Here is a 27,736-nt window from a genome sequence, read left to right as displayed (position 1 = left end):
TGTACTCTTTTTGAATGTGGAATAAATGTACTTTTTAGGTTTGAACTCTTGATCTAACTGTTGCAAAATACTTTCTGTTCTTGCAAAGGAGGCAGTGGTGCAGTATGAGCAATATGAACAGGAAGTGAGAGACCTACAGGGGCTGATCGAGGAAGCACACCGTGTCATCCAGGACCGACCCATCCCCGCCAGCAACATCCAGGAGCTGCAGGCCCAGATCCTTCACCATGAAGTACAAAAAAAAAACACATAGTTCATAGAATCTATAGCTAATACATATAACTGAGGCTGTGTTCATTTATGCCTGTGACATAATTCTCTGTGCTGAATGATATGTTTTATAAGGGAAATCTCCTCATTATTGCACCATGTATGTTTGGTACTTTGTATTTTTTGAATAGGAACTTGCCCAGAAGATCAAAGGCTACCAAGAGCAGATTGCCTCACTGAACTCAAAATGCAAGATGCTGGCAGTGAAGGCCAAACATGCCACCATGCTGTTGACTGTGACTGATGTGGAGGGGCTACCTGAGGGGCTGCAGGACATGGAAGGGGAGAAATCAAAGAAATCCTCAGCACAAGCCATCATGGTGAGAGAACACAAAACACCACATAACATACTGATGCTGATAAAGCTGTTTGCATTGCCTAATAATTAAACCTCTTAACTCATTCTGCTATTTCTGGCTTTAACCTAAAGAGTTTTAAGGAGTTTTAATTCCTTTAATTTTACTAATTAAACTTTTTTGCCTGCTTTCATTATACAATATGTGTTTTTATAAGGTGCCTTGTGCAACTTTTATCTAAAAAACACATTGCATATGATTAATCCTCTCCAAATCCACCTTGCATGTCTGCTCTCCTGTTAATGTTTCTTGCATGGCGTGTCAGATGACTGCTGGCCGTTGTCACACACTCCTGTCTCCTGTAACTGAGGAGTCTGGGGAGGAGGGCACTAACAGTGAGGTCTCTTCTCCTCCTGTCTGTCGCTCTCCCTCCCCCATCACTCACACTGAGGCCACTGTAACCAAGGTATCTGCCTTCTCTATTCCTCTTGATAGCCTTTTTTTTTTTTTTTTTTTTTTTTAACCAGTCATTGTCGTGTGTCAACAAAAACTCTCATACTTGTGAAATTTCCATCTGCTCTGAACTTTTTAACTAATCTGTCTCTATTTTTTCTGTAATTAATCAAATGCTTGGTTAAACAAAATAACTACAAATTCATTGAGGAAGGCAAAACAAACCAAGAGTTATAATCCATAGCTATTCTCCACCTGCATCTGCAAGTTCATCATGGCTAACCATGAATTTGGAGCTTTCTGTTTTTTTGGCTTCTATCCATTTCATAACTAATTTGTCTTAACTGCTGATAGAGCTGTTTGAATGTTTTGCTTTCAGATGGGAAGAGGAACACTCACCAGAGCTCCGATCCAAGAATTATATGACCCGACATTTGAGTCTGTGGCCAACTTGGATGACTTGCAGCGCTCATGGGAGACATTAAAGAATGTGGTACGTGAATGATACAAGATGTCAGCTTGGAGATTTATTGATTATGTTTTCAGCCTCAGCACTTTTACATTGTACAACTGGTGTTCAAACAGATCAGCGAGAAGCAGAGGTCTCTGTATGAAGCTCTGGAAAAACAACAGCATTACCAGGGCTCACTCCAGTCAATCTCTTCGAAGATGGAGGCTCTGGAGGCCAAACTGAGTGAGCCACTGGAGGCAGATAAAAGCCCAGATAGCCACATAAAGGCTCATGAGGTGAGTCTCACACACATATTTATGTATTTAAATTATGTTATTTTAGCTTACACTCACCATTGTTGTGTATCGTCTGCTGCCCTGTATTGTGCTGCTTTTTATGCTACATATGTGGCGAAGGTGAAGCTATTTCCTAACCAGATAACTAATGGAGCCACTTTTGACATTTTGCATTAGTAAAATCACAGTTTACATTACATCACTGTCCAACTAGTTATAATTTAGTTTGCTAATGGAGTAGGTGACTTACTACTCTGTCTTTCCAGATTTTTAATTTTGAACGTGCATTGTATGGCACAGTATCATGAGTAAGAAAATAATACTTTTATCTTAAAATAAACTTAACACCTACAATGACGTTCTTTTCTGCAGGGTCTGATAGATGAGATTCAGAGTGTGCAGGAGGACATAGACCGGCTGCAGACAAGCTTCACAGAGGATCTGGCCTCTGAAGCTGTGGACTCGGACATGGCTGACCAGCTGGCCATGCAGTCCTCCCTCGCTGTGTTAGCTGAGAGGATGGCCACCATCCACATGAAGGCCTCAGGGAAGCAGCAACTATTGGAGGTAGTTAATAGTAACTAATAGTACTAATAGTAGCTAACAGTGAATTTATGTGATAAGTAAAACATGATGTGGTCTGTTGCAGGAGCGCGTCAGTGACCGTCTGGAGGGTCAGCGTCACGAACAGGCCATACAGCTCTATCACACCCAGGCGGACACACTGGACCAGTGGTTGATCAGAATGCGCAGTGCCGTCACCTCCATGCTTGAACCCAAACCTCTGGAGGAGACAGACATGGAGGATCAGCTCGCTGAATGTCAAGTAAGACCTCCCCCTGCTGTCCACTCAGAGTAATGAATGCAGTCTACACATTTGAATTAGCATATTAATTAAGAATATGAATGGATTTATGAATATAAGTATGATGGTACTTAATGATGCTTATGTAGCAGATTGTCAGGAATGATACAGGCAGCTCTGGAAAACTGTTTTCCAGGTGGTCAGTCATTGTCTCGGGTCCTCATATTGATGCTAAATTGGCAGTGGCTTATTTATATCCGTCTTATACTTCAGTTGTTTCCCTTATCACATATGGATCATCCCAGGGGGCAGGAGTGAGTAAACAAGAGCATTAGCAGAGTTAGAGGGGCATTCAGATGGCTGGGCTCCTAAGCAACTGTAGCACTAGTCTTAAGCAGATTATGCAGATGTCTCTGTGTGACAGGAGCCTGTTTGAAGCATAGGGCGGAGCAGTCAGGGGTTGTGGCTTTCAGACGATTAATAGATCCTACTGTTGGGATTGGTGTTGTTGGTAAAGCTGCTAGAATATCCAAGTAGGGGAATCCTATAGAACGGGGAGGGTAAGGCGGGAGGGAGGGAGGGAGAGTTACTCTTGGAAAAACCTGCTGAAGCTATCGCTTGAGTTGTGGCTATGCTCTCAGAAAACAAATGTTTCTTCAAACTTTGGACCAGCATTCTCTGATAGGTGTCCCTGACTGGTCTGGACATTCACCATGGCCGTCTGCACAGGATAATTGCTTTTGAATTTGAGCGAGAGCATGTATGTTGCAGAGCATGAAGCGTGAAGGATTAGTGGTAATATGTTGCACAGGAGGCGAGGCCGGAGAGGTGGGCCAAGGATGAAAACACAGGGAGAGCTCTCCCTGTCTTGTGGCCAGGGAAAGCTGCTGGTGTAGGGGGTTCAGCAAGAACCGCAGGGTCTGTTGTGTGGAGAGAGGAGCTGCTGTCGGTGGTGAGACACCATGTTTGAGCTGGCCTCTCTTCTCCTGCTACTGCAGAACATGCTGCTGGAGATTGAAGAGAAGGTGTTGGCCCTGTCAGAGCTGTCCATGCACAGTGAGAACCTGCTGCTGGAGGGCCGGACAGAGACCAAAGAGGAAGCAGAGCAGCTGGCCAGGAAGTTACGCACTCTGAAGGGCAGCCTGTTGGAGCTGCAGAGGATGCTACAAGACAAGCAGAGTAACATCCAGGTGAGTTGGCTACAGGCTTCAAATGTTGATGTACTTACTCATTAAAACTTCACACTACATTAGTTTGATTTAATTCAGTCCCTTTGCTGTCTGTCTACCAGGCCATCCAATATATAACATATTTAATGTTTGTCCTAAAGGTGGAATCTCTTTGATTTTGCAGTTTTCTACATCCACTGACAAATTTGCAAAACTTAAAAATGTCATTGCTGCATTCAATGGTTCTGTTTCCTCACTGATGTGTGTTTATTTTTGTTAGTCTTGTTTCACAATATATTGTCTGGTCTTAAAGGGCTCTCTGCAGGAGCAGGAGGACAGTGAATCAGACTCCAGTCTCTCACAGAGTCCCAGTGTGCAGGACTGGCTGGCCCAGGCCCGGACCACACGGACCCAACAACACCAGGACAGTCTTCAGAGGCAGAGGGTACATTTTCACTTTACTCTGTATCTCAATACAGAAACTGAAATATCCTTTGTGAAACATTTTGTTGTTAGATATGTTTTACTTGTGCTTATTAGCACACAGTGCAGCACACTTCATTGGGAAATTGTACCTCACTTTGTTCAGCGTAGTCCAGTCTAACCAGTGTTGCATATTTGCTCTTTAGGAGCTGGAGGAGCAACTTGCAGAGCAGAAGAAGCTGCTTCAGTCAGTTGCAAGCAGAGGAGAGGAGATTCTCATCCAGCAGGCCTCACCCAGCAGTGCCAGGTATTTCACATCCTGCTACACCACACTTACCTGCATATGCACTGAATTCACATTTTACTGAATGATATCAGTGCATGTACCAGTCCCTATGGCAAATTCTAAGTGGAACAATAACATTCATGTTTCTGTCACTCTGCAGTACAACAGAGCCATTTTCACCAGCAGCTTTGGTTGAGAGGGAAGCTCAGGCTGCACGAGAGCAGATGAGGCAGAGATGGGAGAGCCTGAGATTAGAGCTGAAAACAAAACTGCAGCTCCTACAGAAAACTCTGGAGCAGGACCAGAAGCAGCTGGTACGAACCCTGTGGTGTTATTATTGTTAGTGCAAGTAGTAGAAGGGGCAAAGCATACTGTTGTAGCTGTTGTTGTTAATGTATAAAGCTGGAGGCTGCTGTGTTTTTTTGCAGGTTTATTCCAGAGCCTCTCGTGTGAGCACAGCTGGGTCATTGTTTAAAGGAGAAACACAAGCTGACAAATCCTCCCTGAAGACTTTGTACGACAGCTTCAGACAGACAATAGAAGACATGACCACTCAGGTTTTACTTCTTCTACATCAATATAGTACATTGCAGTGCATTACAAGATTACAAGATTGAGATGTTTTGTTCAACGAGAAATTTGCAACACTCCTGTGTGTACATAGCCCGGTGGTGGTGAGACACAGGTGGCGCAGATGGAACAGCAGCTCTACACAGCTGTGTCATCCACCTCCTCCTGGCTGGATGGTGTGGAGAACAACGTCTTCTCTGGCTCTGTGCTGCTGGCTGAAAACGCTGAGACCCAGCTACAAAAGCAGGAGGTACAGTTAGACTTCAGACCCAGAGAGTCTCATCAATTGTGTAGCTAAATTATTCCAGAAAGCTTCAAATTAACCATCTGAGCCTGGTAAATTTTATGTCAGTTAAAAAACATCTCTGCAACAATATGATCAATGCATATGGTGTGCTGCAGAAATTGAATCATTTTTAGAGTAAAACTGATCTTTGTTTCTGATCTCCTCTGCAGACATTAGAAGACGATGTGAGGCATGTGACAGAGGAGGTGAAGCTCAGCCAGTCTCTTCTAGCTGGGTCTTCAGGTTTGAGACATGAAGACCGGGCGCTGCTGGAGGACAACCTGGAGTGCCTGAAAGAGAGATTAGGAGCTCTGGGTTGTGCTCTGGGACAACGCTGTGACCACATGAGGACCAGGGCACATGAGCTCACAGCCTACCAGGTTTTTACACCTCACATTAGTTGCTTTTTAATGGCAATGTTTGTTATATTTTCTGATGAATGTCCAAAATAAAACCAAAATATTCATTTATGTACATATACACTAGTATTTGCAGAACTAAGTGATTTTTTTTTCCAGAAAAAAGAAACACCAACAGAAAACAATAAATGAAAACATCCATATACCCATGTATTTTATGACAGTGCGCATCCTATACTTGAATCTTAATGCACCTTAAATTGTCTTTTGTCTCGTATAGACTGAGCTACAGCTTCTCCAAACTGCTTTAATTGAGACCAAGTGCCAGATCCTACAGGCCTTAGCTGGAGCCATGGACAGACCAGCCTCAAAGCAGCTGGAGGTAATGCAAGCTTTGACATAGACGAGCGTGCCCACACATTCCACTCATCTCCAAGAATGGTTAAAGCACATGTCATTCATTCATGCCATTTATTTCTCTTAGGTCATTGCCAGTGCAGAAGAGAGCCTGAAAGACTTTGAACAGAGATTCACAGAGCTCAAAACCAGAGGAGCAGCACTACAAGCTGATCAGATATCAACAAACAAAATACTGAAACTCCAGGTAATGCACATCACTGACAGTTGGCACTGACAGTCGCTCAGAAAGAGTTGCTCCATAGGTTTTCTCTTCATTTTAAATGTATTTTTTTATTCACATAAACTTTGAAAAACTTTAATCTAGCAGAACAAAGTATGTATGTAAGTATAAAATATACATGATGCTAGGTCAAGTTTTATATGTACCATGTTAACACTGTTATGTCTCACATACATTAAATCATTTTAGCAAGACAAATAGAACATAAAATGAAAAACAACATTACAATATCTTGTCTGTGTGTTTTCAGGATTCTTATGAGGAGCTGGTGATGACGGTGGGTTCCCGGCGCAGTGGGCTGAATCAGAACATGGCTCTGAAGGAGCAGTACGAGCGTGCTCTGCAGGACCTGACTGACCTGGTGGACACAGCGAAGGACAAGATGGCTGCTGATCAGAGGATCATTGCCAGCTCTGTGGAGGAAGTCCAGAATCACCTGGATAAACACAAGGTTTGGTCAACTTGGAGCTCTGCTAAATTAACAAATGGTTATCACCAATGGTGTGAAACACTCAACCTAATATTAGAAATACCGGAGACAAACTACTGAGACATAAACAGAACTGATTATTGGTGTGTTTGTTTCTGTCTGTCCCACTGTGTTTTCTAGGAGTTCTTTCAGGGTCTGGAGTCTCATATGATTCTAACAGAAACGTACTTCAGGAAAATCAGTGGCCTGATGCTTCCCAAAGAGAGCCAAGCCTTGGAGGAGACACTGGCTGAGGCTCAGAGCGTCCTCAAAGAGGCCCACAGTAAAGGAGTTGAGCTCGAGTGTATCCTGGAGGTGAGAGAGAGAGCACAGGTTATGTTAACCATGGTTTTTCTTTTGGAACTATGTCGACATACTCAGAGGAAATGTAAATGCTATTACATCATGAGGTTAAAAATTACCTTTAAAGGCTAAGTGCAGGACAGATTTTTAGTTTAGTTCTCGAACTAAAGGCTGGAGACCTGAGACACTGAGCTGAGATGAGATGAGGTGAGGTGAGGTGAGGTGTACTTTATTGTCCCTGAGTCTTGGACTAAAGTGCTGCACACAGCTGCATACAAGGTGCATATGATGTAAGTACATAACATACAATATAGGTGCTTTAGTGGAACAGTAATACAATGTTTTTTCAACATTTTATCTGCTTTACCACTGAAGAAAAATTGAGAAAAATAAATATTAACAAATGTTGGTTAAAGAAAATAGTTTATTTCATGGAATAGCAACCATATATATATGTTTCAATTTCAAATCTTCTGTGTATTTTTAAATTTTTGTATTTTTTATCAGACTTGGTGCCGCTTGGTGCAGGATTATCAGAGTCTGAACCGACAGTTGGAGGCGGTTGAAGGAAACATCCCTTCTGTTGGCCTGGTGGAGGAGACAGAAGAAAGGCTCATAGACAGAATCTCATTGTATCAGGTACAAAGTGACAGATCAGATTTTAGGATACAGCATAATAATCTTATGATGAAGTCAATAAAGTGGGAATATGAATTACAAATTATTTTCTGGCATCTGTCCCTTGCTTTTGAAATGTATAAAGCTCCTTCCCTACAGCTGTACTACAGAGAGCCACCCATTCACTCTTCTTTCATTCTCTTTCTTTCTTCCAGGGTCTGAAGGGGAGACTGACTGAGCACCAGCACAAGCTCTACCAGGTGCTGGATGAGGGCAAACATCTCTTGCTGTCAGTGTGCTGTCCTGCTCTGGAGAATCAACTCGCACTGCTGGGGGAGCACTGGCTCAACAATACCGCCAAGGTCAACAAGGAACTGCAACGCCTGGAGGCCATCTTAAAACACTGGACCAGGTCAGAAACACATGAGAATAATCTGTCACTCCAGGGCCGAGTGGTTAGGGCACAGACTATATGAGCATAATGAGCCATGAGCAGTGGGTCCCAGGTTCAACTCCTGGCTACCTGGACCGTATAGTGCATGTCTCTCCTGTATTTCCTGTCTCTCTACACTTTCCCTGTCAAATTAAGGTGCAAAAAGGAGAATATGAGATTTTATGCATCAAGAATAAATAATGATGTTTCTCATATCCTCTCAAGTTTCAAGGACGTAAAGTTTTTCAAAGGATGATAATTGCACATGCTATCATTTTTTGGTTTACAGAATAAAATTAAAAAACTCTCTTAAACCTAAGAACTTCCTGCACCAATAAAATGTACATGTGATTTCTGAAATCAGTATAATCTCATAGCAGTGTTGCATGTTTAAATTGTGATTTTGTGATTTTCTTAAAGGTATCAGAGGGAGTGTGCAGAGCTTAGCGAGTGGCTGCAGTCTGCTCTGGAGCGTCTGGAGTTTTGGAACACGCAGGCGGTGTTGGTTCCACAGGAGCTGGAAAGTGTCCGAGACCACCTCTCTGCTTTCCTTGTGAGGCTGCAGACAATGTTCTTTTCCTGATTTGTGTTTGTTCTTGTATTGATCCAGAGATTCTGGCTCTGCCAACAGTATTGTTAGACGTTTTTACAGTCACACTGATTGCACTGTTGGAGTTGCCCACAAACAATACCTCTAAGGCTGGACACCCAATTGTGCCACTTTAGCTAAGATACATATCTGTGGGGAAACATGCAGGTTATTTCTACATGTCCAATGTGTATGTAAATATGAATCTCATTTATTATAGTAAAAGTTTATTAAATCCTGTGGGGACATTAGTCCACTGCCTTTATCCCAGCCTAACTATTGCTGCAGTGCACTGCTCAGGACCAAACTCCTGCTCTGAGTCCAGTCCCTCAGTCTCAGGCAATTGCAGGCATATTCTTAATACCTAAGACATATATCTTGAACATTCAGACTCCACACAAAAAGCATGAATTGAAAAAAGTTGTGTTGTGTAAATCAGCACAAAATCACTTAACGTGATCAGCATTTAACAAAAATATTAATAATAGTGCTTGTTTCAATAATTGTAATAGAGTTGGCAGTGTGTGTTAGTTACGGATGTAGTAGAAGTAATTCTGCTGTATTATCTGCAGTAGTAGTGTTACTGGTAAAAGTACTGTATGTACTATCATCATACCATATAATATTTCTTTACTTGTGATTGCTGATAAGTTGATGAGTCCTGTCATTGTCTGTCTCAGGAGTTTTCAAAGGAAGTTGAGAGCAAGTCCAGCCTGAAGAGCTCAGTGGTAACCGAGGGCAACCAGCTGCTGCGACTGAAGAAAGTGGACACAGTGGTGCTGCGGTCTGACCTGGGCCGCATCGACACACAGTGGACTGAGCTGCTCACACGCATCCCAGTGGTCCAGGAGAAGCTGCACCAGGTATCGTCACATGCAGCCAGACTGAACAGGCTTAGCTGCTCCAGGGCAAATAGGATTACTGCTTTCTGCTGCTTCACTCGGATACAGAAGTTTTCAGTCAAGGTTGACTTCAAACTGGCAGTGTGTGCCTTTTTTTCCTCCTGCTGTTTAATATGCAGACCAATGGGTTTAATTTCTTCTCAGATCCAAATGGAGAAGTTGGCCTCCCGTCATGCCATTTCTGAGCTGTTTAACTGGATCTCCTTGATGGAGAATGTCATTGAGGAAGATGAAGAAAACCTCAAGAGTGCTGTGGGGTCAAATGTGATTCAAGACTACTTGCAAAAATACAAGGTGATCGACTTATACAGAGTAATATACATTCATGTTCACAAAGTGGTTTTTATGTTTTTCAGGGTGTGCAGCCAGAGCAGTATTTTTGTAACTCTATATGAAAATGTTTAATATATATAGCCAAAACTTATGTTTTAAAGGAATTGCTTCTTGTATGTAATTTTCCTCACCTGGTTGTAATGGTGATGTACAATTGAAATTATGAATCTGTAATTTTGATTGAAAATCTGCTGTTGTTTCCTCACTTTAGGGCTTCAGAGTAGATTTAAGCTGCAAGCAGCTGACTGTGGACTTCGTCAACCAGTCAGTGCTGCAGATCAGTGGTCAGGACGTGGAGAGCAAGCGCAGCGATAAGACAGACTTTGCTGAGCGCCTGGGAGCCATGAACCGACGCTGGCAGATCCTACAAGGGCGCATCAATGAGAGGGTGAGGCCGTAGGCAATGGTACTATAAATGCAGCGATTGTCATTTATCACTGCAAAATCACTTATAAAATATGTAAAAATGACTTATAGATCCAGTTCTTGGAGAGCCTTTTGGAGATGTGGTTAGAGTATGAGAGCAGCATTCAGGCTCTGAAGTCCTGGATGGCAACTCAAGAGGAACGGCTAAAGAGGAAACACCGGATAGAGGACTTGACATCGGTGCAAAATGCTCTGAAAGACTGTCAGGTCGGCTTCTTTTACTGTGTCAACACTGATTTATTACTGATTTAATACTGATTTATTACTGATGTATTACTGATGTATTACTGATGTATTACATGTATTGAGTCCATGTTTATTAACATGTGAAAACTAACTTTTAGGAGATGGAAGAGTTGGTGAAGGAAAAAGAGAAAGAACTAGAGAGAGTGGAGGAGCAGGGTTGTGCCCTTGTCCAGAACAAGACCGATGAGGCCTGTGCTATCGTCATGGAAACACTCCAGTGTGTCAATCACACCTGGGCTAACCTGGACCACTTGGTAAGCTCCCCTGTTCTCTTCTCACTCTGTTTTTTTAATGTGGCACTTCGGTTACATTCATCTATTCTGCTCTACTCTGCTCTTTTATTTCACCTCTAACAGATAGGACAACTAAAGATCAGCCTGAAGTCGGTGCTGGATCAGTGGAGTCTATACAAACGTGCTTCAGAGGAGATCAATGGCTACCTGATGGAGGGAAGGTACTCTGTGTCTCGTTTTCGCCTCCTCACAGGCTCCCTGGAGGCTGTTCAGCTGCAGGTGCAGAGTCTGCAGGTATGTTAGGATGATGAGGTGTTCGATTTCCTGTACAAGCATCATGTAGGCTGGCTGTAGTCAGCAAGACAAATTTGTTTTAATTGCATTATTGGATTAGAATGTGTTTGTGCTTCTTGTTTTGATGAAGATGAAATTGATCTTTTCATTAGGGGAATGTTTCTAAATTCTTTTCTTATGTTTATCACTGAAGTCCTGTGTTGTTTGTTACCTGTGAAGGATTTACAAGAGGAACTGGAGAAACAGGAGAGCAGCCTGAGAAAGTTTGGTGCTGTTACCCACCAACTACTGAAGGAGTGTCACCCTTCAGTGTCAGACTCCCTAAACAACGCCCTTAAGGACGTCAATGCAAGGTGGCCTTAACTTTACTTACTTAGCAATATTATTTTTATTTCATTAAAATCGGGACACCTGTTTTGACATCGCTGATTGAGGTGCAGCCAGATGTTAAACCCATTACATGTATATGTATGTAATCTTACTGTTTGCACTCAGATGGACGGGCTTACTGGAGGAGATTGCGGAGCGCCTGAGAAGCAGCAAAGCTCTGCTTCAACTGTGGCAGCGCTACAAGGAGCTCTATGAGCAGAGCTGCAGCAGCATCCAGCTGCAGGAGGAAAAGGCAGACCACCTCCTCAAGACCACCTGCAGCAAGGACATCGCTGACGAGGAAGTGTCGGACTGGATCCATGAATGCAGCGTGAGTGAGACAACAGCTGTGTTGAATTGTTTTAAAACTGGGCAACCATTTTAGTGTTTGAGTACGTGTGAAGGCCTCATCATGAAAGTCACTCTGCCACCTGTAAGGATGTCGCCATAATTCTTTGTTGTTACAAGGTTTAAAGCATCAGATTTTTAGTTTAGTTGAAAATGCCCTGAATTTTATGGATGCTTTGTCTCAGGAGTTGCTCCGGTCTCAAGCTCCAGTGCAGGCCTCCCTGCAGGTTCTCCAAGAACTGGGAGATCAGCTGAAACAGCAGGTGGACACATCAGCAGCATCTAACATCCAGTCAGATCATCTCTCTCTCAGCCAGCGGCTCGCTGCTGTGGAACAGGCCCTCACCAGACAGCTCACCACCCTGCAGGTAAAAGAAAAAAGATTTATGAGTCCAAGTTGTTCCTTTAAGTTGTCAGTCTACCAGTCAGGATCATGAATTTTACACTTGTGTGTTGCTGCCGTCTCTCTCCCACAACAGACTGGAGTTCAAGATTATGAAACCTTTAATGCTCAGTTGGATTCATTGGGGTCCTGGATAGTTGAAGCTGAGGAGGCTCTGAAAGTGCCAGATCCCAACAGCTCCACTGACCTGACAGTCATCCAGGACCGCATGGAGGAGCTCAAGGTTTTTTTTGTTGTTGTTGTTTTCTTTTTTCCCAGTTACTCAAACAAATCAACTTAACTGATTATCCTTAATGAACATTTCTCTCTTGCAGAGGCTCATGCTGAAATTCAGCAGTATGGCCCCTGAATTAGAGCGTCTAAACGAGCTTGGTTACCGGCTCCCTCTCAACGATTCAGAGATCAAACGCATGCAGAACCTCAACAGGAGCTGGTCAACAGCCTCAGCACAGACCACAGAGAGGTTCAGGTATGACACACAAAGGTTACTTATATTCCTGTTGCAAGCCTTTTCTGAAGGGGGTTGTGTTTAAGATTCTGATAATAATAGATTTAGTCCTTCACATAGTTACAAGGCACTATAGAGAATTTAAAACAAAAGAATGAACTCCACAGATGTGGAGTAAAAGCTGATGTATCATGTAATTAAGATGTTGAAATGGTTAAGCATCAGATTTCTTTTTCTAACTCTGTGTTTGTTTCTTTGCAGTAAACTTCAGTCCTTCCTGCTGCAGCAGCAGACCTTCCTGGAGAAGTGTGAAACATGGATGGAGTTCTTGGTCCAAACTGAGGAGAATCTGGCTGTGGAAATTTCTGGGAACTACCAGAGTTTGATTGAGCAGCAAAAAGCCCATGAGGTTGGATTTTTCTTTAAAGAAGAAGAGCCTGAATTAGCTAAGTTATTAATTCCAATTTATTAATCATTGATTTGTTGTCTCCAGTTATTCCAAGCTGAGATGTTCAGTCGCCAACAGATCCTCCACTCTATCATCAGTGATGGACAGCGGATGTTAGAGCAGGGTCAGGTAGATGACAGGTAAAGCACAAATCCATGTTGTGTCATTACTCTGCCTGTTATTTATTTTAAGTATAAAAGTGCTCACTCTAAGTGGACGATTGTTCAGACCTGATGAATCCATTGCTCTTAGTTTTCCACAAAAATACATTACAGATTTTACTTATTATTATGTCTCCCTCTCCTGCAGAGATGAGTTCAACCTGAAGCTGGCTCTGCTGAGTAATCAGTGGCAGGGCGTAGTTCGCCGAGCTCAGCAGAGGCGTGGCATCATTGATGGCCTGATCCGTCAGTGGCAGCGCTACAGAGAAATGGTGGAGAAGCTACGCAAATGGCTGGTGGAGGTGTCCCACCCTGCAGAGGCCCTTCAGGCAGGGACTACAGTGCCTCTGCAACAAGCCCGCTCCATGCTGGATGCTGTCCAGGTGAATAATGTAAAAGCTTATGGAGGACAAATCTGAGATATGTCTAGCTGGCACAGACCAGAACCATTTTGTGATGCATCCACCCATAGATCTCTACAGAACTGGTTTATATTCCCTGTATTGATTAATGTTTTAGTCCCAGTGGATCTTTGTCAGGAAGACGTACTCTGCAGTGAATCTTGGCAAAGATCCTCTTAGATCAAAATCTTGGTCAATGAGGAGAGGATAAACTCTCTTGGAAAGCACTGAAGTACAAAAAGTACAAAAGCTACAACAGGGACTGATGCAGATTTGGTGCAGAGGGGCTTAAAATGTTGATACAGTCTCATTGTTCCTAATGTGATAAATGCTGCCCATCTGATCATTTTATCTGAGTGACTGTGCTTTGTGGTACAGCTGAAGGAAAAAGTGCTGCAGCGTCAACAGGGCAGCTACATCCTGACAGTGGAGGCCGGCAGACAACTGCTCCTGTCGGCTGACAGCCGGGCGGAGATGGCCCTGCAGGCAGAACTCACTGATATCCAAGAGCGATGGAAACACGCCAGCATCTGCCTGGATGAACAAAAGAAAGAGCTGGCCACCCTGTTAAAGGTACACCTGACGAAATGTCAGCAGCTTGTGGAGAGTAGGAAACTGCAGGAGACCTTGAAGGAATACTGTAAATGTTTTACCTGTAAGAACATTTAGCAATGTAGGTACAAGTTTGGATATTTTTCTTTGTCTTTTTTTCTAATTTCTCACAAAGAGACACAACCACCTACTTTTTTAATGAGGCCGCTTTAGAGAATTTTATGAAAAAATAACGTATTTGCTGTTTGCTGTTACTTTTAGTTAAATACAAGTAGTTTTGATTCGGTTCAGTCACTGTTTGTGTTATGTGTGTATATATCATGTCTCATACAGGACTGGGAGAGGTGTGAGAGGGGTATTGGTGGATCACTGGAAAAACTTCGAGCCTTCAAACGGCAGCTCTCCCAGCCTCTTCCTGATCACCATGAGGATCTGCAAGCTGAGCAGATGCGCTGCACGGTAACAGCCTCTGGGCATTTTTAATTTCATGAAGTGGAAATTTAACAAGGAGGAAAGTGAACCTCCCAGTAGCATAAGACTAAAATTCAACATTGCTTTGGAGACCTTGACCTTTAAAGTGTAGAACCATCTGTTGAGCTGACTTTAATTTAATTAACATAGTTTTTCAGATCACAAGATGTTGGTGAAGGTTCTGTTTTATTTTACTCTTTTTTCAATCTTCAGGACCTGGAGAACACATTTGATGGCTGGACGGGGGATCTGGCTCACCTGACTGTGCTCAGAGAGTCGCTGTCTTGTTACATCAGTGCTGAGGACCTTTCTGTCCTGCAGGAGCGAATTGAGCTGCTGCATCGACAGTGGGATGAAATCTGCCACCAGGTACCTTGCTCTACAGATCAGCTACACATGGAGGATTTTCTGAATACGCTGTAGGCTGTGTAGAGCTCCTGGTGAATTTTTCCTTGAATTAAATGTAAAAGACTTTACTTGTCTCAGACAGAGTGCAGTCAATTTAAATGACTGTAACTTGTGTCACTATTTTATACTATTTTACTTGTCTCGTCTGTGTAGTGTCCTGAGATACCAGATGGTGGTGCTAGTGACAAACTAAATTATAATCCTAACTGTTATACTTCTGTATGGTGTCAGTGAGCCACCATCAAATACAGATGGTTACCAAAAATGAAACTGAATTTGATGAAGAATATTTACACATGGATTTGCACTTCACAGTAAAACAAGATGACAAACAAGCGTTAAAACAAAATGATTTCATCTTCAGTTTTACTCATATTGATTTGCACAGTTTAGGAGTTAGAGCCTGTGATTACAGTATGAACTGTTCCACAAAAACTTAAAAATAAGAAACTTTACTGTCTAGATCTCTTGCTTTAGCATGCAAAGTTAACTTGGTTTCAGAAAACGAGAAACTTCAAAACCAGTTTTCTCAGAGTTACATCCTGTGCAGAGCAGATAAAACACACACACAGGAAATACACAGAAGCACAAACTCGCTGCTGTGTGCAAATGAATCAGTCAGAGTGCAGTCATGTCTGTCACTCTGCTTCCTTTGTAGACTCTCTGACATGGAGTTACTTTTCGTGCATTCATTGATTTTATGTGCCTAACCGTTTATACATTGTTGTGCCTCTGCAGCTGTCCCTGCGCAGGCAGCAGGTGAGTGAGAAGCTGAATGAGTGGACTGTATTCAACGAGAAGTACAAGGAGCTCTGCGAGTGGCTCACCAACATGGAGAGCAAGGTCTCCCAAAATGGTGACATCAGTATTGAGGAGATGATCGAGAAGCTTCGCAAGGTAAACAGAAACACACCTGAATATTTGCTTCCGATAACTGTAGCAGAAAATAATATAAGTAATTGTACTTTTGAAATCCACTGTCTTACTTTCGTTTCTGTTGTTTTTAAAAATGCAGTTTGATTTTTAACCACAGTAACTTTACTGTTCTGTGTCATTAATCATACGTATTCATTGCCCATAAACACTTAGCAAACAGACACATTAATGTTTCCTTAGTTGTATTTCTGTAATACACAGCAACAAATTGAAAACCTTTTACTTTGCACTGATTCTCATTTTGAAACTGATGCTTTAAATACAGCATTGAATAACTTACTCTTTACTCTGGTTGTATCACATTGGACAACCAGGACTACCAGGAGGAGATCACTGTGGCTGAGGAGAACAAGCTCCAGCTGCACCAGCTGGGAGAGCGTCTGGCGAGGGCCAGTCACCAGAACAAAGCTGCAGAGATTGAACAAAAACTCACCAAAGTCAGCGACCGCTGGCAGCACCTCCTGGATCTCATTGGAGCCAGGTGAGGTGACACACACACATCTGAGCAGCTTAAACAGTCCTGTAACTGTTCACACACCTGCGGAATAACATTACTGTTTTCATCTCTTCCCTGAGTATCTGGCATTAGACTACACTGACAGAATTTCATAAATGATGTTAATAGAGTGAAGAAGCTGAGAGAAACTCTGGTGGCCGTGCAGCAGCTGGACAAGAATATGAGCAGCCTGCGCTCCTGGCTGGCCCACATTGAGGCCGAGTTATCAAAGCCCATCGCCTACGACGCCTGTGACTTCCAGGAGATTCAGAGGAAGCTCGATCTGCAGCAGGTAACCTAATTCACTGTGCAGTGCTTAATATATGAAAAATACTTCTTTTTAGATTTTATTGCATTATCGAAGTGATCCACTGTAAACCTGAAACCACAAACTAGTGTTGAGTAGTTTCACAAGATGTTGACCACAGTTATTTGCAAAGAGGTTTTGAATTCCATCTAAGTTTCCTTTTTCAATGCGTCTTCTTTCATTTCAATTTGAGAAACACATATTTACTGAATGTGGAACGGCTACTGTTCCACCACAGCAGTGATAAATGAAAGAAGGAAGCCTGAATGAATGAAACAGCTAAATCATTAAGCCATTAGTTAGTACTGGAAATTTAATCTTTTGACCATAATTACTTAAGGAGAGATTTTTTTCAGTTGAATCAACCAGTTCAAAGTCTAATCTCATTGTTACACATACACCAATTTTTTTCACAATCTCTGTCTCTGTTTCTTGCTGCACAGGAGCTTCAGCGTGACATAGAGAAACACAGCACAGGAGTGGCGTCTGTACTGAATCTATGTGAGGTGCTTCTGCACGACTGTGACGCCTGCGCCACCGATGCAGAGTGCGACTCCATCCAGCAGGCAACTCGGAGCCTTGATCGCCGCTGGAGGAGCATCTGTGCCTTGTCTATGGAGAGGAGACTCAAGTAAGTGGATGAGGCTGATGTTGTGGATGTATGGATGCAGAACATGTCATTCTTATTATTCTGGCTAGATGTTACACTCACTTAAGTGAACTAACTTTTCACAAATGTTTCCCTTTGTTAGGATTGAGGAGACATGGCGTTTATGGCAGAAATTCCTAGATGACTTTGCGCGATTCGAGGAGTGGCTGGCCACTTCAGAAAAAACTGCTGCTCTGCCCAACTCCTCTGGTGTGCTGTACACTGTGGCCAAAGAGGAGCTGAAGAAGTTTGAGGTACAGATGGAAATCACAACCATTTAAAACTTAAACTGAGACAGGGCACGGGACAAATTATTAGTTATTACCACTTTAATAAAAATCCTCTGTGTTTCTGCAGGCCTTCCAGAGGCAAGTCCATGAAAGTTTGACCCAGCTGGAGTTAATCAACAAGCAATATCGCCGCCTGGCCAGAGAAAACCGCACTGACTCGTCCTGTCGTCTGAGGGAGATGGCCCATGATGCCAATCAGCGATGGGACAACCTGCAGAAGAGGGTGGCATCCATCCTCCGTAGGCTGAAGGTACAGTAATGTGTACATGTATTATCACATTATTATGATTTTTTCTATATTCTTTCACATGCATATCTTTTAGGTTCGGTAGTAGCATCTGTGCACTCTGCTTGTTTATCTGCATGTTGAATCAGACTAATGAAGCCACAGAGAGGGCTTTGTTGAGCTTAACAGACCAACACACATGATTTATATCTTAACACAGCTGTTCAATGTGGATCATTCTAACAACAGCATCTCTTATTTCAAATGTGTAGCACTTTATTAGTCAGAGGGAGGAGTTTGAGACAGCCAGAGACGGCATCTTGGTGTGGCTGACAGAGATGGACCTGCAGCTCACCAACATCGAACACTTCTCTGAGTGTGACATTCAGGCCAAGATCAAACAACTCAGGGTAAGTTTGTCACAATTTTTCTGTCCGATGGTCCGAGAAGTATCTACAGAGGATTTCTTTATGTCTCCACACTGGAAACAGCCGTGGCTGGAGGCGTTATGTTTTCAGGTTGTCCATCTCTACATACATGCGTCCGTCCCACTCTCATGAAACCGACATCTCATTAACACAATGAGAACATTTCCTCAAATTTGGTACAAACATTCACTTGGACTCAAAGATCAGCTTTTTAGATTTCAGGGGTCAAAGGTCAAAGGTCTTACTAAGCAGTAGATGGCATAAATGCTGTGTGTGTTTAGAGAATTGCAAAGTTGCTCTTGAACTGTATAAAAACCTATGGAAGGACTTTTGTCATTTATCTAAGCCTCAGACCATTGTCATCATATATTCTGATATTCTCCATTGTGAGGAGCAGCTGGACTGACATTGCATAGTTAATATTGCACAAGTCATACTCAAGATTAGAATTAGTCAATGAAATCAGGAAATTAACATTTGGGAAAGGCTGTGCATTTTGAATTTGAGACTGTGAAAGAACTCAGTGTTTGACTTGAAAAACAAAATTAATGAAGACATGTTTATCTGTGCTCCTCCTGCCCCGGTCCCACAGTCGTTCCAGCAGGAGATTTCTCTGACAACAGCCAAGATCGAACACATCTTCCACCAAGGAGAGACACTGATAGAGAAGAGCGAGCCTCTGGACGCTGCTGTCATCGAGGAGGAGCTGGAAGAGCTACAGCGCTACTGTCAGGAAGTGTTTGGTCGAGTGGAGCGCTACTACAAAAAACTCATTCGTCTTCCTGTAAGATCTAAGAATAAAAAGATTTCATTTTTATTAATCTGTTCTTTATCTATGGCTTGATTCTAGGCCTCAGTAAGAGTCTAAATGTGATCTTCTCAGCACTCAAATTCTCAGCACACGCTCTATATGTCACAAAGTTTTTTTTTCAGCTTGCAGATGATGATACCGAAGTGTCATTCTCGGACCGTGAGCTGGAGCTGGACGAGGCTGGTGATTTGTCCAGTCTGCCGTGGAGTGAACGTTTGGGGGATGGCCTTCTGTCACCTCTGCCCTCTTCTGGCCGATCTGCCTCCCTGGCGGCCCAGCTCCGCACCGAGCGCTCTGGCAGGGACACCCCAGCCAGCGTGGACTCCATCCCCCTGGAGTGGGACCATGACTATGACCTGAGCCGAGGCCTGGAGAGCGCCAGCAGGGCCCTGAGAGAACAGCAGAGTGAGGAGGGAGAGTTCATCCAGCGGCCTGCCTCGACCTTGTCAGGTTAGATTCCAAACACACACAATCTCCTTATTAAAATGAAAGAGGTTTTACAGACTTTTGATAAACTTTTGTTATTTGTAGGAATGATAAATCTGTCAATAAATACTGGCACTGGATGCCAACTTGCGACATGTTGTTCAGTTGCTGAGTCTGAACTCTTGACCTTTCTAGAAGCCAAAAAATTAAATGGAGAAGTTCTTTACATGGACTAAATTACAGAAATACTTCTTCAACTATTTTAAAACACAAGAACGTTACAGATTGAGTCTGTAGGGACTAAAAGATTTAAACACAAGACAGTCAATGCAGTATTTTCTTCCTGTGATCGCTCATTTATCTTTGTGGCAAACTCCATCCATTTGATGTTGCATCAAACAAAGTGAAGTAGAGCAGGTGAATACCAAAACTGATCAGTTCATGGAGTCAAACAGTGTAATGCCCACTGCTGAATGTGTTTACTGTATAATGTTTCTTCCAGATGTAGTGATCCCAGAGAGCCCTGAGGCCTATGTTAAACTAACAGAACAAACACTGAGGTCCTCCACTGGTAGGCAACAGCAGACCCCAGCATGCCACAAGTGTTTGGGGCCAGAAATAACAGTCGCTCACTTCTACCACACTAGTAGCCTAGACTTGGACTTTGATTTGTGTTTATTTCCTCTGTTATCCACACTTTGGGCACACACTGTAACCAATGGCATCAGTTTCTAACCCTGGGGGGATAGGGTCAATTCCATTTTTATTCCCTCAATTCAGTGGTTCTGCTCTGGTCTCTAATTGAGCAGAGCTGAAATGGAATTCAGCCTAACCCTTCTTTCTAACCGGCTTTCTTACTTTTTTTTGACTTGCAGTGTGCTGTGTAGCTAACCTCTTTGGATTGTTTTGATGTGCATGTCGTTTTATTGTCACAATGAACAAGTCTGATCTTCTTGCTGAAGCGATTGCAGATTTGTTAAGAGTAAATTATTCATAGGCTCCGTTCACACAGAGGCACATTGCTTTGAATGCTGTACGCCTGATCCAAGCAGGACTGGATCGCACTGCAGTGAGGGTTTTTTTTGTTTGTTTTTTTTTTTGCCAAAAAGCAGGAGGTGGAGAAAAGTTAAACTTTTTAGGAAATGCAGCATCAATCACTTGTGAACTGCAGCACCATGAGTGATTGTTGGGATAACCAATCTGCATTCCTGCTCACTACCTTCAAATCATTTTTTTGCTCTCTCCATGTTGTGTTCTCTGTCTGAACGGGGTCTTACCTCCTCTTGGGTTGTTAAACATATTTCACATAAACATTATGATTTAATATTTTATGATATTCTGCAAAGATGACAAGTGGATGTTGTGTCAACAGGGGAGGTTCCCTCTGCAGACTCACATGTTCATCCTCTGGACGTCAGCCGTTTCCACCTGCAGCCGACGGACAGCAGCCGCAGCCGCACTCCTATAAGCACAGAGATGGATGCCTCCTACATGGGATATGTATGTGTCGCTCTTACAGTTAGATGAGGACTACAGGCACATCAACCACTACATAAAATCATAATTAATTGTACTTTGTGTTTTATATTTTGTTTAACAACCAACCCATTGATATAAGACCCTAAAAACTGTTTACTTTATGTATTTATATAATGTCTACTCATATTTTGTTAGCTTACCACCTGGTACCAATCTTACTTTTACCTTTACTGCAGTGCTTGATTATTATACTTAGAAATATCAAATAAAATCACAAATAAAATCTGCTTACACTGCTCATACTAAGGACGAACACATCCATTCTGTAGATGCGGCTGCTGGGTGAGTGCCGGGGCAGTATTGACACAGTGAAGAGGATGGGCTTTGAGCTGAAGGAGGAGGAAGACACGGTGTCTGGACTGGCAGATCCCAGCAGCTCAGAGTCCCAGACATCAGGTAATACTACACCACAACCCATCCTGCGTGTATATATCCTACATTACCATACATTTAAATGAATGTATGTGAAAGGAAAAGGTTAAAATGTGTAAATGTGTTTATCCAGTGGGATAAAAGTCTTTTGTAGTGTGATCTAGTTCAGTCTTTTACACCAACTTCCATACTTTCTGCAACCCAGGAGTGATTGAACGCTGGGAGCTCCTGCAGGCTCAGGACCTCAGCAAAGAGCTGCGCACAAAGCAGAGCCAGCAGCAGTGGCAGCAGCTGAACTCTGACCTGAACAAAGTTTGGACTTGGCTGGGAGAGACGGAGGAGGAGCTGGAGCAGCAGCGGAGGCTGGACCTCAGCACGGACATCCAGACGATCGAGCTGCGCATCAAAAAGCTCAAAGTATTGTTGTTTTTTTTGTTATACTTTTACCACGTTTTTCTTTCTGTGTTTATCATTTTTCATCTGCCCCCCATTTGACTACCTCACAGTCTGGAAATGAATAAAAGGTTCAACAAACTTCAGTCAGCTTCACTGGCTCACACATTTGAAACCAAATCCTTATATCCTTCCCTTGTATTGTTGGTACAATAAGATTATTTTCTCATCTGGAGGATTGCGTTCATTAATTGAACAATGTAAACGTTTGTCTACAGGAGCTGCAGAAGGCGTATGACAAGCGTAAGGCTATTGTGCTGTCCATCAACCTGTGCAGTGCTGAGTTTGTTCAGACAGACACTGAGGAGTCCCGAGAGCTACAGGCCAAACTGAAAGACATGAACAACCACTGGGACAAACTGGGCAGCTCACTGGAGGAGTGGAGGTCTTCGTTACAGGAAGCCCTCATGCAATGTCAAGTAAGTACCAGTCGGGGGCGCCGCAGTGGCTCACCTGGGAGAGAGCGTACCATTAAGGCTTAGTCCTAACTGAGCGGCCCGGGGTTCGAACTTTCCTGTCTCTCTCACTGTACCTATAAATAAAAACATAAATGGCCAGGAAAAATAATTTTAAAAAAAGTAAGTAACAGTCATTATCTTCAGACAGAATCCTTGACAGCCAAGCTCAGTTTGGACAAATCTGTAACTATGAACTAGTTGAATAGCTGAATCTCTACATTCCTCATTTGTGTCTGATCAACAGGACTTCCATGAGATGAGCCACGGTCTGCTGCTCTGGCTGGAAAACATCGACCGCAGGAGGAATGAGGTGGTTCCCATCGACCCCATCCAGGACAGCGACACTCTCCATGAGCATCATAAAACTCTTACGGTACAGAACTGTTTCCTCATTACTTCCAAGTTACAGAAGTTGAACACGATAAACATTAGGGAAAAGTATATATCCTGATTAAACATGATGGATCAAAGTCCACTGACACCTAATTTAAATGAAAGCAATATTTCTATTGCTTCTATTGTTTTTGAATCTATGTTTTAAATTCCCAACCCCCACAGCAAATCCGCCAGGAACTGCTGGACTCGCAGCTGAAAGTGGCCTCGCTACAGGACATGTCCCTCCAGTTGCTGGTCAACTCTCAGGGCAGCGACTGCCTGGAGGCTAAAGAGAAGGTTCATGTTATTGGGAACCGCCTCAAACTGCTGCTAAAAGAAGTCACCAGAGACCTCCGAGAGTTAGCCAAGATTCTGGACATCACAAGCAGCCAACAGGTAGCTCGTCACTTATTATACACCTGTCCAGTGTTACCACTCAACGTAGTACTGTACATGAAATCTAAATACTAGTGTTGACTCAAATGACCAAATGAGATTTTACAGGATCCGGTGATGTTTACTGTGTTTATCTTTAGTTTACATGTAAGTGTTTGATTTTCTGGGTTTAAATCCAAACTTTCACTTTCACTTTTTTGCACTGGAAGATTTTGTAAAACCGCATCATTGTAATCTCATCTGTGACTTCCTTCACCAGAGGACCAGATGTTTTTGTCGCCAGATTTATCCCACAGGCTGTTATTTGCCCACCACTTCGTGATATCTAAGGTTTCTTTCACTCTCTCTCTTGCTTTTTCTATCCTTTTGTTAATGTTTCCTTTGACAGGATCTGTCTTCTTGGTCTTCTGCTGATGAGCTGGACACATCCGGGTCCCTCAGTCCTGTGTCAGGAAGGAGCACGCCAAGTCGGCGACGATCGGTAACGTTTACACCTACCTGTACATGCTGCTGTATGAGAGGCCAGGTGCTTGGTAACCCCTCTGAGACAGTGCATATAGTAACATGTGCCCCGAATGCCCCCTTGAAGGCCAGATTCACCCCTGTCATCCCAAGATCTCCCCTCACACTTTTCTACACCTCCACTACCTGCTCTACACTCACACCCTCTGAATTCTCACCTTTTCCCAGCCTTTTACTCACTCTTGCATGATGTCTATTCCCAGAGCAAATCCTGCTAGAGAAGTGGGGAATCCTTTCTTTCTAACTTTTTATTTCTTCCTTCCTCTTATTGATAGACTTTCTCAGTTCTAACCTACCAGTCACTTTTCTCTTCCAGTATTTCCAAACTGAAATATTCTATCCTACAAACCTCTTCTTCCAACAGACTTTCCTCTAATTTCCTCTCACTCTAGTTTTGTTTTTATCTTGCAGTGTTATTCTCAGGAATACTGGCTGATAGGCAACTGCTAAAATTACATAAGAAGCATAGAACATGTGATTTTATGATGTAGTAAGCTGGTATTATATTTGATTAATATTGTAAGCTACAAGAATGAGACAGCAACACTTTTTACAGTTGTTATTTATCTAAACTCAGTCCAAATAAGCATGTCACTGTGTATGTTACTAAATATCACTGTTACCAAGGAGAATCATACATTACATTGCATAATTTGTAGCTTCCTATTTGCAGTCACTCTGTTGCACTCACAAGCCAAAGCACTTCAAAGTAGTCGTGCACTTTGAAAAGCCAGATTCCTTAATATCACGGGGTTACAAAATCTGTCACCTTCACATATGATTTTGTTGCTGCCCTTCTCTCATTTTGGGGTTTCTTTTCATCGGTAGCTTTGTCTTGATTTGCCTGGACTGAAACATACTTTCTTTCTTTTACCCCCCCCTCCCCCTGTTCATTGCAAACAGCAACGGGGCAAATGTAGTCTGTCACAGCCTGGACCCTCTGTGAGCAGTCCACACCACAGGTACCTTTCTGTTGGTTTCTAGCACACCCAGAAGATAATGGAACTCATCAGCCCATGATGCACTTGGAGGCTGATTCATGATTTCTAATGCTCCCCAAGTTTTAAACAACAGCTGAGTTTTTAAGTGTTGAAAAGGAAAATCTCAGTCTCAGTTTTTAATCCATGTGCCAGATTAGCAGCTCATGATAGTGAATTCCATCATCTTCTGTACGTCTAGACGCTCTGTGTAGGCTAGGCGATGAGGTGAGTGGCAGCCCACACATCCTTGATGAGAGTTTGACAAGGAATGGTGCAAGGCCTCTTCTCCGCCAGTGTCCTCGGCTGGCTGCTTAATATCGCTAACCAGAGGGCATTTCTTACCTATAACACAAATATTCTTCTATGTCTAACTCTCCCTCGCTATTACTGAGCACACACACTCCTTTTTTCTCTGGAATTGCCGAGCCAGTAAATGTCTGCAATGAACAATGCAAAGGCTGCAGTTTCTCTTTCTCTCTCGCTCTCTCTATCTCTCTTGTCACATTTCTTCTTCTTCTTCTTCTTCTTCTTCCTCCTCTTCTGCTTCTGCTGCTATCTCACTGACTCTCCACCATCTCCCCCCACCACTCAGTCTGTCATCTGTGAGTCTTGCCTCTCAGGTCTCCATTTTGTCAAGTGGTACAGGGGCACTTTTAGTAACTGCAAAGGACAACCTGAGTGTTAATTGTACATCACTAATGTCCATGCATTCCTGGAGTCACTGGTCACTTTAATTAAACGTGTTCTTTTTTCTCCTAATTAAAATAAACAATTGAATTGTTTTTGACAGTAAGTAAGTAAACTTCTTCTTCTACCCTTCGAGGCTATCTGAGGGCGATGGTGACAAATAAATGATGATACGATTAAATAACTAGTGTGAAACTTTAGGATATTTGTTTTCTTGCTGAGAGTTTTTTTGTTTAGAGCTGGAAGCAGAGGGGATCAGTTAGCCTAGAGTCTTTATGCTAAGCTAGGCTAACCATCTCCATGCTCTGGCTTCATATTTGATGCACAGATCAATCTTCTCATCTAACTCTCAGCAAGAAAGCAAATTAGCATATTTCCCAAACTATTCCTTTGAAAAAGCTTAGCTAAACTACCTCGTCAAAGAAGCTGTTTCTAGTGGCTGTGCTCTTCTTGCCTCGGCATGCTTTGCATTTTTCAACAGGACACACACTTTCAAAGAGTCCTTCTAAAAAACATCTGAATATCGGCTGATACATGCAGCATGCCTTTTGTCTTTTATCCTAACACCCTCTGCAAAGTAACGCAAGCTCACATGATAAATGTATTTGTCTAGTGCAGAATTGTGTGTATGCCATGGAAGCTGTTTTGTGACTGTCTTTGTAGTTGTGCTTATCCACCCAGTCTCAGTCAGCATGTAGATCACAATGTCAAACATTGTTCCAACATTGCTTTGAACCACGTTGGCAGCGTCTTGAACAGCATGGTGCTAACATTAAACCGCTGCCATGCAGTTCCCCGTGTTGCTGAACTGAGATCTTATTTGGATTGAAAATTGGTCAAGAATAGCTGAACAATGAAGTGCGTGGAGAGAGGGATATTAGATTAGCATGTAGTTCCAGTAACGGTTATCTAATCAGAGTAATTTAATATGTCAGTTATCTTTCCTGAGTGTATTTTTGTGAACACACTGGCACATTTAAGGTTGCTGCTGTAACGTGATTAGACACTTCTTTAAGTAGGGATTGAGATGAGAAAGCAGATAGCAAGATTTTCTGTGTTCTTAAAGATTGATGTGAGTAACTGAACGTGAGTCTGTGCTGCGTTGTGGATGCGTGTGTGTGAGCAGGCCACGCAGCGACGCTGGATCCGCTTCCTTCCCTTCTGACTCGGAGACATCAGCGGTTCATAGGTCATCATTTCTGCGGCGCATCCTCTGGGTCGCGTTGCCTTTCCAGCTCCTCCTGCTCCTGTTAGTGGTACTCGCCTTCCTGCTGCCAATGTCTGAGGAGGACTACTGCGCTCAGTCCAACAACTTTGCTCATTCCTTCTACCCGATGCTCAGCTACACAAACGGACCTCCTCCAGTGTAGGCTGGCTGTTAGGGCTTTTCATCTCAGTGTTGTCGCATCAGTGTGACCTCAATGGGATAACACTGATATCCTCTAAATGGTCATTCATGTTGGGAGCAAAAACTAATCTTGGTCATCCATTTGTACTGCAGAAAAACAGCTGTCATCTACAGTTAATATGTTTGTGTGTAGCACATAGGATCAAGCATCTCACTATGATACACTATGTAATGCTGTGTTGATTAAGGAGCATCTTTGGTGGAGAAACAGTTTCTGCCCAGTGGACGTTGCTGGATGAGTGAACTGTTCAGCCAGTGGTGTGTACGAAATGTATTTCTCTGAAGGAAACCGTCAGTGGATAGCACCAAAGTTAAATGCTGAAGTATAACCTGTGAATTTGCTTGCAACTCAAAAGTTTGTAAAAAAAAAAAGAAAAAAAAAAACATTTAATATATCTTACATTGCAATTATTTTTTTACTTGTATTTTGGCATGCAGTTCTGATCTTTGCTTTTACATCCCTCATCGTGTCTGTGGTTGAACAGTCCATTTTTAACTTGAATAACACTGATTCATGTCAAATTCATTTAAGCTGTTTTCATATCAGTCAGACACAATCCAAGAGTTTAACAGTCAGCATCATTCATCCATGGTCTTTATACATTTTACTATTTTATTTTTTAAAAATATGAAATATGACTTTAAGAGAATTATGACATATAGAACTATTGTATATTTTGTATGACTGTCAGTTCGGTATCAAATGTATAAGAGTCCAGGATTATTTAACATGTGTATATAATGGTAAAACATTAATATGAGAAATGTCTGTATATGCGACCATCAAAAACAATGAATGCCAAATCCTCATTTTGATA

The 27,736-nt window shown here is 42.6% G+C and overlaps 1 protein-coding gene across 7 annotated transcripts in view; it reads left to right on the top strand.

The window, feature by feature from the left end:
• Window positions 1–27,734, top strand: part of syne1b (spectrin repeat containing, nuclear envelope 1b) — a 78,444-nt gene extending 50,710 nt beyond the window's left edge. For 6 of the 7 annotated variants that reach the window (XM_071498912.1, XM_071498918.1, XM_071498916.1 and 3 more), the window contains 57 exons: window positions 89–232; window positions 402–590; window positions 892–1,032; window positions 1,399–1,512; window positions 1,605–1,766; window positions 2,139–2,333; window positions 2,416–2,592; window positions 3,570–3,761; window positions 4,054–4,185; window positions 4,370–4,470; window positions 4,610–4,763; window positions 4,878–5,006; window positions 5,114–5,269; window positions 5,476–5,685; window positions 5,945–6,046; window positions 6,149–6,268; window positions 6,555–6,755; window positions 6,915–7,088; window positions 7,584–7,715; window positions 7,910–8,106; window positions 8,548–8,680; window positions 9,397–9,579; window positions 9,763–9,912; window positions 10,163–10,339; window positions 10,429–10,584; window positions 10,722–10,877; window positions 10,980–11,150; window positions 11,370–11,503; window positions 11,646–11,850; window positions 12,053–12,235; window positions 12,347–12,493; window positions 12,585–12,739; window positions 12,980–13,127; window positions 13,212–13,306; window positions 13,476–13,710; window positions 14,107–14,301; window positions 14,614–14,739; window positions 14,965–15,120; window positions 15,898–16,056; window positions 16,410–16,576; window positions 16,721–16,883; window positions 17,342–17,529; window positions 17,651–17,801; window positions 17,905–18,087; window positions 18,336–18,473; window positions 19,084–19,275; window positions 19,425–19,752; window positions 20,231–20,299; window positions 21,101–21,228; window positions 21,537–21,663; window positions 21,845–22,056; window positions 22,311–22,511; window positions 22,795–22,923; window positions 23,109–23,321; window positions 23,710–23,802; window positions 24,747–24,805; window positions 26,637–27,734. In XM_071498912.1, the coding sequence (XP_071355013.1) occupies window positions 89–232; window positions 402–590; window positions 892–1,032; window positions 1,399–1,512; window positions 1,605–1,766; window positions 2,139–2,333; window positions 2,416–2,592; window positions 3,570–3,761; window positions 4,054–4,185; window positions 4,370–4,470; window positions 4,610–4,763; window positions 4,878–5,006; window positions 5,114–5,269; window positions 5,476–5,685; window positions 5,945–6,046; window positions 6,149–6,268; window positions 6,555–6,755; window positions 6,915–7,088; window positions 7,584–7,715; window positions 7,910–8,106; window positions 8,548–8,680; window positions 9,397–9,579; window positions 9,763–9,912; window positions 10,163–10,339; window positions 10,429–10,584; window positions 10,722–10,877; window positions 10,980–11,150; window positions 11,370–11,503; window positions 11,646–11,850; window positions 12,053–12,235; window positions 12,347–12,493; window positions 12,585–12,739; window positions 12,980–13,127; window positions 13,212–13,306; window positions 13,476–13,710; window positions 14,107–14,301; window positions 14,614–14,739; window positions 14,965–15,120; window positions 15,898–16,056; window positions 16,410–16,576; window positions 16,721–16,883; window positions 17,342–17,529; window positions 17,651–17,801; window positions 17,905–18,087; window positions 18,336–18,473; window positions 19,084–19,275; window positions 19,425–19,752; window positions 20,231–20,299; window positions 21,101–21,228; window positions 21,537–21,663; window positions 21,845–22,056; window positions 22,311–22,511; window positions 22,795–22,923; window positions 23,109–23,321; window positions 23,710–23,802; window positions 24,747–24,805; window positions 26,637–26,880 (9,171 nt within the window). In that variant the 3' untranslated portion in view covers window positions 26,881–27,734. The remainder of the gene's footprint in view (window positions 1–88; window positions 233–401; window positions 591–891; window positions 1,033–1,398; window positions 1,513–1,604; window positions 1,767–2,138; window positions 2,334–2,415; window positions 2,593–3,569; window positions 3,762–4,053; window positions 4,186–4,369; window positions 4,471–4,609; window positions 4,764–4,877; window positions 5,007–5,113; window positions 5,270–5,475; window positions 5,686–5,944; window positions 6,047–6,148; window positions 6,269–6,554; window positions 6,756–6,914; window positions 7,089–7,583; window positions 7,716–7,909; window positions 8,107–8,547; window positions 8,681–9,396; window positions 9,580–9,762; window positions 9,913–10,162; window positions 10,340–10,428; window positions 10,585–10,721; window positions 10,878–10,979; window positions 11,151–11,369; window positions 11,504–11,645; window positions 11,851–12,052; window positions 12,236–12,346; window positions 12,494–12,584; window positions 12,740–12,979; window positions 13,128–13,211; window positions 13,307–13,475; window positions 13,711–14,106; window positions 14,302–14,613; window positions 14,740–14,964; window positions 15,121–15,897; window positions 16,057–16,409; window positions 16,577–16,720; window positions 16,884–17,341; window positions 17,530–17,650; window positions 17,802–17,904; window positions 18,088–18,335; window positions 18,474–19,083; window positions 19,276–19,424; window positions 19,753–20,230; window positions 20,300–21,100; window positions 21,229–21,536; window positions 21,664–21,844; window positions 22,057–22,310; window positions 22,512–22,794; window positions 22,924–23,108; window positions 23,322–23,709; window positions 23,803–24,746; window positions 24,806–26,636) is intronic. The other variant, XM_071498917.1, reaches the window with a different exon arrangement.
• The last annotated feature ends 2 nt before the right edge of the window (window positions 27,735–27,736 follow it).

This window comes from Trachinotus anak, unplaced genomic scaffold (genome assembly GCF_046630095.1).
Source record: "Trachinotus anak isolate AG129_WGS33_773 ecotype Australia unplaced genomic scaffold, CSIRO_AGI_Tana_v1 ptg000015l, whole genome shotgun sequence".
In the NCBI taxonomy this organism is placed as follows: Eukaryota; Metazoa; Chordata; class Actinopteri; order Carangiformes; family Carangidae; genus Trachinotus; species Trachinotus anak.
This window is presented reverse-complemented; position numbering and strand designations above follow the sequence as displayed.